Source organism: Tigriopus californicus, chromosome 11 (assembly GCF_007210705.1).
Source record: "Tigriopus californicus strain San Diego chromosome 11, Tcal_SD_v2.1, whole genome shotgun sequence".
Classification (NCBI taxonomy): Eukaryota; Metazoa; Arthropoda; class Copepoda; order Harpacticoida; family Harpacticidae; genus Tigriopus; species Tigriopus californicus.
This window is the reverse complement of record NC_081450.1, coordinates 10731432-10744174: the sequence shown is the minus strand read 5'-3', so window position 1 is coordinate 10744174 and position 12743 is coordinate 10731432. Positions and strand designations below refer to the sequence as shown.

At 43.9% G+C, this 12743-nt stretch overlaps 1 protein-coding gene across 1 annotated transcript in view; it reads left to right on the top strand.

Moving 5' to 3' along the window:
* The first annotated feature begins 2130 nt into the window (after positions 1-2130).
* The window catches only part of LOC131890669 (uncharacterized), a 25168-nt gene continuing 14555 nt past the window's right edge, over positions 2131-12743 (top strand). The window contains exon 1 of the mRNA XM_059240067.1: positions 2131-2448. Within this exon, the coding sequence (XP_059096050.1) occupies positions 2131-2448 (318 nt within the window). The remainder of the gene's footprint in view (positions 2449-12743) is intronic.

Here is a 12743-nt window from a genome sequence, read left to right as displayed (position 1 = left end):
ATGATCCCGATCTTCATTCTAATGATTGTGGTCCTGGAATTTGGGATCATGCTCGGATGCCCTTTGAATGGGGTTGTCTGCAAACATTGTGTACTTGGTTCCACTTGGCTTTGGTTCCATTCACAAAGGCCGGGCCAGCTCTGACTTGAAACAAAAGAAAAGCCCAAGCAATGAAGTCGACTGGGATTTCGTTGCTTGCTTTCCCAGCTCCTCTCTGCACACTCCCTTCGTTTGACAGCACGATAGAAAAACGCTATCTGGCCCAAGGATCTCATACCATGAGATTTAGATTTGCTCAACACCCGGAACAGAGCAAAACAACGATCAACTCTCAGTTCCCTTCCAAGAGAGGATCGTGTTCCATTTGTTTCAAAATTCATTTCAAGCCTTTCAGAAAAAAGCTGGAAATGTAAGTAATTGATTCAGTTGCGACGAGCGGAATGCCTTTATCACGAGATATGTGGGTCAGTCCATGATTTGCCAAACGAACGTTTGGCCTTGTCGACCTTTTTCCCCCGCAATGGATGAAGTCGAGAAGGCTTCTTTTTTCCCTTGAAAGGCTTTTTTCTATCTCAAAACAGTTCAGATGTGCTTTTTGTAGTCTCCTTTCCTAGACCTTCAAGCCACAGAGCTGCACCTATCTTCAAGAGAGTTCAAGTTATTTCCAGAGCACTCTATCAACCAAAGGCTGAGCTGACAGCCATCAATTTCATGAATGAGCTATCCGCATTCACCTTCATCTATCTTTATTGTACAATGAATACCTCGCAAAATCATACCAACGTCTAGAATAATTGACTCAAATGCCTTGCAAAGCGCTTTATACTTAGCTCCTCCACGGTGCATACAGATGCGTGATGTTGTCGCTTGAGTTGTTTCAGTACTGAGTGGAGGGCAGCAATCCACCGTAGATCTGGAGTGAATAAAAGAAAAGCAATGTTGATCTCAGCAAAGGGGGCCTTTGCTTACATTTCTCTTGCTCTCTCTCTCTCTCTCTCTCTCTCTCTCTCTCTCTCTCTTTTTCTTTCCTCCCAAGAGGATGTTGAGCTGGACTTGAACTTGAAAAAATTGCCCTATAAATTTTCTTGTTCCTTCTTCCCCATTCCGACGTGCCTTCTCCCGAGGATCAGTAGAGTTCCCTCTAGTGGAACAAACTCTTTCAAATCCAATTTGCCAGCCTTCGTGGCATTGAACCGTTGTTTTAGTCAAACTGAGATTTCCAATCTTAGACTTCGGTGAACGCGTCCATTCGAGGAAGAACAATTTGCTCGGCTAGCTAGCGCAGAACTTGTTTTTCATCCTTGAATCTTTCGATCTGATCCTTCAGCCAGTCAATAAAAGAAACCGCTCTTACCTTTTTAACCTCGGGTAGAGCACGGAGGAGATTGCCATACCTAGCACGGCTTGAAAGAAAGGGACGCAAAGTTTTGTTTTCTAACAGAAGACAGCATCTTTGAGTGTTTCCTCTCCAGTATTTGATATCCGTTAAGGCTTAAATCGAGTGCACGAGCACGACTCGATATTTCAGCCCGCTGGGACTTGTGACCAATCCATAAAAGTACACAACGCACAACTGATCCAGATAAGTGGTTATCGCTATGATGGCCGATCTAAGATGGCCGAGTTTTATTTAATCTTTTGAAGACCCAAATGAAAACTCTCCACAGATGGAAACGTTGAAAGGCAAAACTAACTCGGCTGACCTTGTGCTCCATGTCTTGCACTTCCATCTAATTGTTCTTGATTTAATATGCTTTTGTGTTCCCTTCCAGGTTGTTGTTCCGTCATTGGTGTGTCGAGTAAATAGCCCGTGACCTGGTCACGCCACTGGCCCCTCAGTCAACAAAGTTTGGCTCGTTCCATGTTCCTATTCTTCTGTTTGGCTGTTTGGTGGTCCATGTTTCTGGAAAGAACGGAAGACGTTTAGACGAAATAAGTGGGGAAAGTTGAAAGTCGTAAAAATGAATGGACCTCGCGCATCGACTGACTCCTTCCAAAACATGTGGAACGACCAAAAAATCGGATTTGACAACGTCCAATAGGAGGCAGATCCAATCGACTTGTCCAACCTAGCAGGACCATTTTTTCCTGGAAACCCAGAGCCCGGTTCCGTGATTTGCTGGGTGCGCAATGGCCTCTCAAGGCCAAGGGTGGACAATGAATTTATGTAAAGCAGGCAAACTCGGATTGGCCGTGCTCCTTCTCGTGATTGAAGTCACGGACAGTCTACATATTGAAGATGTCTTCATCCCCATGTATCCCACGCAAAACCAGACCATCACCATGGATTGTGTATACAAGCTTAGTGAAGGTGAATACGTGGACTCGATCAAGTGGTACAAGGACAATGAGGAGTTTTATCGTATCTTGCCCAATCCACACCGTGAACGGGATAAAGTGGTCATCTTCAAGAAGCCTGGAATCAATTTGGACCGTCAAAACTCCGGGGTAAGTCGCTTCAATTCTCGAACGCAAACCAGGGGCAACATTCGGACGAGAAGAGGCCGGGAATCAACAACCAGTTGAAATGGAACAACCTCAAATCTGCAACTTGTTCCTTGATGTCCAGATTTGGTCCTCCTTCTTCCGCTCGAGATTGAACACATCAAAGGGAAGCCCTAATCTGGGTGCCACTAGCGAGCAAAAAGTGTGCCCTCTCCTCGGATTAGAATGTCGTTCGTCGTTTGTGTAGAAAGAGGGAGAGAGAGAGAGAGAGAGAGTGTAACATACATGCAGTATTTGAAAGAGTGAAAACTTTTGGTTGTCGAGTGCCAGCACATCCCCTTTTGGGATCAGACTCTCCGTGGTTGGTTGTGTGCGTCCCTGTCTCTCTTTTTTTCGAGTGGTCCATGTTCGGGAAAACTTCAGAAAGACTCGTTGGTTTGGGTTGAGCAATACACAATCCAAGTTGAGCAACTGCCCCCACAATCAACAGTAATGGTGTTCAAGGGTTCACCCTTCTGAGCACTTGATCTAACGAGGGGTTGACGGGTTACTTGGGAAACTGGCTTCTTTGGACTATTTCTTTTTACTTGTGGTTGGGATCATTCTCGTATCTAACGGGAACCAGCCACCCACTCACTCGTTCACTTTTTATCAAAGAAACGTGGACCAAACGAGAATTTCCAACTTCACTTTATGGCTTTATCATTCAAAATGTATGAAGGCACTTTTGGATTGTCAACCATGACAGCCAGTAACGTTGGTGGTTGTGGTGATGGTGGTTGTGACGGTTGTTGGATGCAAACAGACTTCTGATAGAGAGCAATAAAAAGAGAAACGCCCAGAAAAGTGCACACTTTTATTGTTCGTAACAACTTGGAACACCTTTTATTCACAGAGGCATTCTACCCTCGTGTGAGGTTGTTTTCACCAATGACAACAATGATGTTCAGTCACTTCCCAACGCTCAGATCTTCATTGTCAAGGACAGCAAACAGTAAGGCGTCCATCCGGCGAGCAATAAAGTGACTAGCAATTTCGGAAATGGGTGTATTTACCATCACGGTTTTTTGTCTCGTTGTCAATCAAATCATTCTAAAGTTGTTTTTTGAAGGGTTTTACTCCATGGTTTGCCACACCGTTCCGTTCTTCGCTGGATGGTTTCTTTGGCCCTTTCTTGACTCAGACCAGTTGTTATGGTTGGTGAGGATTGTCGCGGGGTTTTGAGTCTCGACAAGAAACGAAAGAGAGAGGAAGAGGAACGCTGCCATTTTATCATTTATTTATCATCTTGAACGCATAAAACTGGGATTTTGCGTGGAACAAAGTGCCAAGCCAACATGGTCGGTGGTCGACAGAGGCCATAGACCATCTTTCTTCGAATAACACACGCTCGACCCGGACTTGTTCCACACCAAATCCAAAGTTCCCCTCGTAAGCTTCAGTTTCCACATGGTGTAGTAGACCAGAGTACATAAGTATAGAGATCGAAAAAGCGGAGAAGAGCTGAGTGAGGACGGATCTCGGTGGGTCTAGCTGGTATTTTGAGGGCTCGTCCAGCATTTTCAATGATTGATGGTGGTATGCAATCGTGAAACGAACGTCATGCTTCTCGTTGGTCCTCTCTCTCTCGCTCAGTTCGTGGTTGAAACAAACCATGATGCACTTTAATGCAAGCTGGACACCCATCGCCGAAAGCCACCAAATCCATGTGGCAGTTATTGGATTAGAAAGTGATTTCCCTCCGCTTCTGCCACAATTAAGAACCATAACTTTCGTTCGATCAGTTGTTAATTCACAGGATCTCAAATTATTGAGATGGGAAAGGGAGTCGACATGCCATGACTGACTAGATTTTGAAGGAGTTGAATTGTAAGGCAATGGCATTGTCGTGTTCGGACTGAAAAGGAAAACGAGAGAGTACACATGAAGAGATTCCTCAAACTTATAGGGTGAGTCGCATTTTGACGGCAGATATGGAGTTCACTGAATTGCAATGAAAAGTGGCTTTCAAGTGCGTTATAAGACGACGAGGGCAACAACTTCGGGGAATAAAAAAAGAAGTCATCTCTTTCCAGTGTGGTGGGAGAGAAGGAAGAAAATAAAATAAACAAAACAACAAAAACAAAGAAATCGATGACTCATTCGATTTTATTAAAGTTCGTAAGAATGAGGGGCCGAAAACTCTTTGGGCAGAAAATAGGTTTATTTTAAATACTATCAAGAATTACATTTTGGGCTTTGGCTAACTATGTGCGTACTTGTCCTGTTTTTCACACAAGAACATGTTTGGATGCATTTGTGAAATATCATTTTAATATCTCTCATTATGTATTTTTTTCTTCCAAGCAAGCTTGGATTTGAATTTGCATGTTCATACCAACAAGAACTATATTGAGGGGTGAGATAGAGGACGGTGTGTAAATATATTATAAATGCCTAGATTGCTTCCGTTTCTAATGTAAATTTCCCCCTCTAGATAAAGAATAAAGATTAATTTACCATTTTCACAACAATTGTGGGTATTATCCTGCAGCTTTGAAACCCCAATCGATGCTTAAAAAGGTGCACATTTCATGTTATGGCGGAAGATGAATGGCTTTTCCAGTCTCATTTTGAAAATTGGCACCCTTTGCAGAGCCAAGACCTGAAATTCCATTTGGCATTGTGGTGTAAATTTGCACACCAACATTGCCCCAACCTACCACCCTTCCCCAAATCATTGAGAGGCTGGTTTCCATTAGCTCTGCAGGCAATGGAATTTGCACTGATTCCCTCTCTGTCTCTGTCTCACAGTGTGTCTGGGTTTGGAGAAAAGCACTTCAATTTTGTTTTATGGACAATCCACCTCGTTTGTTCCAAATATATATCCCATCCCTCCTGTTCTCCTTTTACTCTCACACACACATACACACACATCTCGTTCTTCTGGTTCAAGTTTTTTTTTGTTCCAAGTTTCTGTGAACTTTATGGAATCTGGGGATCCTTTCTTTTTGAATTGGGAGGTGGTGGTACTTTCCGCGGAATCTACATTGGAGGAGAGACCTCCAGGGAGGAGCTGTCCCATTTGCTTGAATATACGTAGTCCCTCATGAAACCTCCATAATTAGATTGATGATGGTCGGTAGGCACTTCAGCCATCCAAAGTAAAAGATGCGGGTTGAGCTAATGCTATTGAGCCACAAGGTCTTTTTGGAACTGATATTTTTTTTTTGGAAATGTTGAAGGAGTGTGTCATTTTTGGACATTCAAACGAATTTGTTGCTCACTTCAGCCTCGGCTTTGATTTGTATTTTTCTTATCACTACTCTGCATTACAAAGGAGACTCTGCGTTTGGTTGGTTGGTTTGCGTTACACTTTGTCTGGTTCATTTAATCAAATTGGGGGATCTCTTGGGAACAAGGGAATAGACACCCAAGTGAAGCCCCCAAAAAGCGGTGTCCTCAAAAAAACATGCCGAAACTCGGCTTGTCCCCGAAATGTTCATTTTAGTTCAGTATATTGTTTGGGCAAGCGTGCCATTCTCGTACTTCATCCACCCCTATTTAGCCAGTGAAAAAGGGGGGAAGGAGAGGACAAGAGTTGGAAAAAGTGGATGCCTTTTGGGCGACACACTGAGAGGAAAAATAATGGTTGCGACAATCTCTCTTGCGTACTATCCATTGGCTCCATCTAGCTGTTGATGAGGTTCTTCTAGCAGAACCATGGGACCATATCCCGCTCTCTCTTTCTTTCTGGACGGTCTTTGACGTGGTCTTGCTTCATGGATGCCAACGTGGCTTGATGTCTCTCCCGAGGTATCTAATGTTGTGTAAAAGTCCGAAAGTATCTTTGTCTAAACAGTCAACATGCCTTAAGCCTTGAAAGGGCAATTTTGGAGCTCATCTGTTCGGCTCCTCAAGCCACCCGAAAGCTGTTTAGCTCGTTGGTTCCTTCGTTGATTGACTCTTTCAATACCGTGGTGAAGGTTTTTCCTACATCTCCCCGAACGAACTCCTTCATTAAATGCTCGAAACCAACTACCAACTTTGGAAACGACTTCTCTGCACTAGATATTTGAAGCAAGTTTCTTGTGAGTGTTTCTTCGAGCCTCCCCTTGGAGCATCTCACCCATTATTTCCCAAGACTCTTGAACACATCAGGTTTGTGACACTAATTCGACGAAGCTTTTAAAACCTGCGTGTGTACGTATGTACGTATATGGTCGAGGACAATGCCTTGGAGATGTGAAGGTCGGGACAAGAGCCAAAAAGGCATTGGAACCGTGTCACCGGTTGAGAGAGTTTAATACAATCAACCCTTTTATCCAACCTTTCCTTGAAGCCAGCCCGCATTGGGCAACCTGAATTTGGGCTGCCGTAGGTCCAGGCACCAAAAAAAGGTCCATCGACTCCTAGTTCAGAGGAAATGCGTCTTGGAATCCTCTTGGGTCGCGGAAATGACGGAAGATCAGGATGCTTACTGTACAACACCTGGTGTGTTTATGAGTAGTACTGGCTAAGGTGGTGCTATTCTCAATCTCATCCCACGAGCTTGTCCTTGGATTCTTCTGATCCTTGGGGAAGAAAAAAACCTCCGTTTAGCATATCCTTAGCTTCCAGAGAATAGAAGCTTTTAAGTCTTGATGTGAGTCTTGGCAACGACCTTTTTCACTAAACTCGACGCCGAACGTAACGTGTGGCGAGCACATCATCGTAAACTCACCTAATGAACTTTTCTAACTCGTTCCTACACACTTTCATGAATGGACACATGAGACGGCATTTTTCCGGTCCTTAGAACGTGACCTTGATTTAGCCAATGAGTCGTTTTGAGTTTCGCCTCTGTCTGTATGTCGGAATTGAGCATACGAACAGTACATGATGATGATGCTCTTCAGTGCATCATTCTTGGCACAGATTAAGTCCGTCAGAGACGTCTGCCGAACTGATGCAAAACACTCTCGACGATGACAACTATGACAAAGGTCCCTTTGACAGGTTTGAGTCTTGCAGGGAGAATGCGATGTTTGGGGCTGGAGTTCCAAAAACCGTATTCTGGCCCTGATTGTGGGAGCGTTCCCTGAAAACTTGGACCCGATGCCGGCACTCGACGAGAATCTCGGGCCATGTTGGGTGTAGAATGTGACTGGATGTTGGTTGCAACCTTGAGTTGGGGTCTCAGGCTGAAAGGCATCTTTACATTCTAGAGCAGATGCCAGTACTTCTATTGCTACACTCTAACAACGTGCCATTGTCGCAAGCACGAGCAAAAGTGTTCCATTTTGGAACTGTTCCACAATTGCTTTTTGCTTTCAGGGTTCCATTTCGTGCAAATGTAGTAGGTGGATGGTGAGCCTCGCTGATTGGCCCCCTCTTGGTTCCAGGATCTGTTGCATATCCGGCATAATGATGTTAATATAGTGTTCCAGACTTTCAAAACACAAACAAGATGAAGATGCCGTTCATGATGATGTGGTAACTGTTTGGTGGTGATCGTGGAAGATGATGACAACGTTGAAAACTTTGGAACGAGAACAAATTTAAATTTTCGGTCCAAGAAAAGAGGGAACTTGGTGGAACTCAATATCAACAACCACATCTTAATCGCTCCATGTAGCCTAATTTTGATTTCCAAACTTTTCCCTCTTCCCTCTCTCTCTCCCTTCGGCCGTCTGAATCCACATCATTTCTTTTGAAAGATGGATCATGCAAAAAGGAACGAAGAGTTTAAAGTTCAAATGCAAGGACTGAACTTTGGAAGCGGATGAAAAGTCCTTACCAAGTCCTTCATTTCTGATCCAAGAGTACATTATTGAAGAGAAATCAGAGCCAGCTCAGGTATACAGTGCGTTATAGATATCTCTTCACCAACTGAAATGGAACAAGTAAGGGCTCTTTTTGTACCACTGGCATGGCCTTCGTTGCCATTAGGACACAGGGCGAAGATACAGTAAATCTTGGGTACATTTTGTTTTCGCAGTAACGTCGAAAGCGTTAGGTACTATCGGGGGCGGATAATTTATATGATCACACTTTTTCCTCCCATTTGGGGACCACTGAGGTCAACATGTGGAACACAGACAGATAAGCCGCCAAATATATCGTTTTTTACTAGGAACACATTTGTTAGCGCAATCCAAAGAAAAACTGCACCAAAAGGCAGATATTTACCATCTTTCTATCTAATCCAATCCTATGCGTGTGCTCTGCATTCTTTTGAGATCCGGTCGTTTTTCCACACTCCTTCTTATTTCTATTGGCCAGACCCCAAGTCAAAGCTTGTTAAAACTGTCTGAGAATCGCGTGTGAGAACCACTTTAGACCTTTGGCCATCAAGCATTTCCTCGCTTGTTCCAACTCTATCTTCCCCGGCAAAGGGAAACTCCGAGATGGACCCGAGATGCGCGAATATGGGTCATTTCCCAGCCGCAAGAATCTCACTATAACCACACTCTAGCACTACCAATTTGATCCTGAACATGAAAAATGGATGTCGATGAAGGAAGTGCTGCATCTGTAACATTGCATGTAGGTGCATGCAACAGCCATTTCAGAGACCCTAGCCATTCGATTGCAAAAAGCTTTAGCGGGTTACTTTTGGTGGCCTAAAGTGTGACATTGTGAAGAACTCTCCTGAAGACGTGATCTTTTGGAGAAGGAAGAAGAATCACGTGCGAAAAAGATTAAGATATCCAATGTTCGCTGAATGGTCCCACTTGATGAGAATCTGGGCTTTGGACGTAGGAAATAGCCGGGGAAAGGATCGCTTAACCGAGCGTTATGGCATCCGTTCAATGAAGAGCAATGTTCAATATTGTTGATGACATTGTACAACATAAATAATGTTCCATTATCAACCACTCATCCACAACATCTATAATAAACAAAACTCACCATTTCGACAAAATGGACCGTGGTTGAAACCACTTCAGCTCGATGCCAAATACCTTTCAGGATTTTAAAGCAAAATGTGCCAGGATCAATCTACCCGGGACACAAGACTGCACCTTCCAAGGATTCAGTGGGCCCTGAAATTTACCATGCGGAAAGCGAGAGCGCGCGTGCGAGTGTTCCACGGTGTCCCATGCTCAATGAACTGTGACATCACGTCCTTTTATGTGGAAACTAGAAGATCCAACCGTGTGATCCCGAATAATAAGAGACCCTAATCCTTGGCTTGAAAGTGTTCACGTTGGCAATAGAGTAGTTTGATACTACCATAGTAGAATGAATATCAAATAAAGGCAATGTTTGCCTAGAACATGAAGGTAAAGAAAACCAAAGACTTCAAACTCTTCCATCTTAGATCCTGACACTTTTGCTCTCCAACCCAAATTATTTTGCCTCAATCGAAAGCTGTCACAAGCAGTCTTTTATCCATTTTGAAGAGGACGCTCCAATGTGACAAAATCAGTCGAGAGAAAAAATCTAGAACATATGGGTCAACCCAGATTTTGGATGAAAACACTCCGGAAGATAAGCAATAGTTGTCGGCAAGCAATTGGTCAATCCCTTTACTGTACCTACACGAGTAAGACACTTAGCTATATACTTTAGGTACGTGCAGTGAGTCCAAGACTCAGAGGAAAGTTGCCATTGCAATTGCTCCTCAATGAGGTTTAGTCCAAAGCTGAACATTTGGATGAAAAGGGTACCTGTCGGTTCACTCTAAATATTCAATTTCTCTTCATTTCCCTCTTCCAGAGGGCACTTTTTGGAATGGGGTCGCTCTCCAGAGAGAGAAGAGGACCCACAACTCGGAAGTACTCGAGGTACCTGAAACCAACTTTGGATGGATGACTTTTTCCCACCCTCTCGTTTTCCTTGGGCTCGGATGTCTTGGTACTCAAATATTATGATGACTATGGTGATGGGGGTCGATAAGCATGATCCCTACATTTTGTTCCCTTTTTCTTCCAACCCTGTTTCCCAAAAGGGGGAAGCTCGGAGAATCCTCGCTCTCTCACTAAGAGTTTCACTCTATCCATATTCATGATCTACCGTGCGTCTCCATCGAATCGACTCGTTTTTCTTCCCTTGAGAGGCTGAAACAAGAAAAGACCCTTGGTTTGACTCGGAGAATCAAAGGTACTCGTAAAAGAATCTAAAAGCCCACAGAACGAACTGTGATGTACATATCCAGATCCGACGTTTAATTGATACGGAAGAGGAGTGAATGCTTGACTGTGGGTCTCATAAAACTTGTTAAGCTCGTTTCCTCGTCCCAAGGTCACTTTTACGGTTGGCACTGACGAAGCACTTTTGGGGGACCAAGTACTCTGGAATGGTCTTTTCTTCAGGATAATTGAGCTCAATTTTGCGAGTAATACGTGCGGTTTTGTGGATGCTTCCGACGCAATGGAACTCTGAATCTTGTTCCACTTTCGGAAGAATACCTCCATGACAAGGCACTCAATCACAAGGAGACATGACACAATATTTTGATGACACAGCTGGAGTTACACTCCTCGTATTCAAGCTGAGGAAATCCAATCCCCGACCAACGGTGCCATGTTTCTTCTCCTTAAAAATAAGACAAACCAAAACGCTTAAGACAAGTAACAACGGAAGAGGTGTTTTCTAGGGGGAGACGTTATGGTTTGTAAATGGATAGCCACTTGGCACTTGAATATCCCAAACTTCGCTGGCCGGGTTAGAGGTATGGGACCATTCCACCAGCATTGGCTCTTCCCCCTTGTTTCACCAATCACTTCGGACAGGTTTCACTTTGAAGGTGGGCGGAAAATTTCATAAATTTTCCGGTTCATTTCCCTGAGACAGAGGTTTCGACCCACAAGTTGAATGAAAAAAAGTATGAATTTTGCCACCACCCTCGCACGTCTGTCCCATCTTTTGCTTTTATGTACTTATTACCCATGCTTTTGATGGAGCGTCTTGTTCTTCAAGCATGACGCTTAATTCATCAACATAGTTGAGAGGGAGAAAATGTCTCTCTCCACTTGGGTTGATTAATCATTGGCTCCGAAATAGTTTCCCTCATTGCAGCCATCGATTATTACTACTACCTTCAGAAACTTGCGTGCCCCTTTCTCTTCAATGTTGAGTTTTTGTTCCTCAAACTCTCCGTGGGCAAAAGTGTCCAAGGACTTTGAGTGTCCACTCGTTTGATCTGGCCAATTTCTGATCATTATTTCCTCGTCGACAGTTCTGAAATGTCTGCCGACCAAAACGGAAGAAAAGGGGGACAAAAGTGAGAGTCGACACGATCTGTTGACGAGCAAGTTAACTCAAGAAAAGAACAATTCGAGGAAAAGTGGAGAAGCAAGAAAGGGTCGTCGTTTCGAGGAAAAGAATCGAAGCTTGGAATACCTCAGACGGACATTCCTACTTTGATCACATTTTACTCTCCGGACCAAAATTCAGTGCTGCCTTTTTGAAAAGAGTTACGTTTTAAAGTTATATTCAATCAATATATCACAACACATGCAAAGTTTGGTAGAGCTCGGAAATAATTTTTGCATATAATTTGGTACGGTTGGCGAAAGGGCATTTTTGCCAATAGACTGCTGCAAGTAAACATTCCTTTGATGGAGACTTTTCGGAATCCGGCGAGGGCGAGCTCTCCAGGAATGTTGATTGGCATCACTGCAAGTATTGGGAGTACTCAGACCTATTATGGCAATCTTGTTCCATAAAGCCGAGCAATCCTGCGTGAACCCCTTTGGTTGGCTTCATTGGCTGTATTTTGAGGGCATCTTGGGTCGATGGATGTGTGTGTGGAAGTGATAGAGGCTTGAGTAGTAGTACTCCAGTAACTTCCACAAGTTGAGCACTGAAAGTGCTGATTCGAGGAAATCACTGGATCGTCATTCTCTCTCTTTCTTCTTTCATGGGTGGTGGTGGTGGTGGTGCTGTTTTGGGTTCGTCGTCCAAAGTTGGGGCACATCACTTACAGACTCAAGTTGGGACGGTTGGATCAAATTAGCTCTTTAAATGGGACAACTCTCTTCCTGCACTCGTCGCGTGGCGCGCCCGGGGTTTGACTGATTGGTCCACAGGAACTTTCCATAAAAGGAAACGACTGAAGGTCGAGGCCAAAGAGGTTTGGGCTAAATGATCCGTTCAGTTCAGATCTGAATCGGATCCGGTTTCAAGTTGCTAGATCCTCCCGGATACCAAGTTTTCTTTCTCAATTTCTAGTCTTCAAACTAGTTTAATTATGCTTCCATTTCCCTTCCATCGTTCGCTCGGTCCTTCTTGCAATTGAACTTGGTTTTTATGTCCTGTAAAATGAGATTATGGACCGGCTCGAAAATCGGGACCTATCTTACGTACTCCTGAACTACATAGTGTACCTG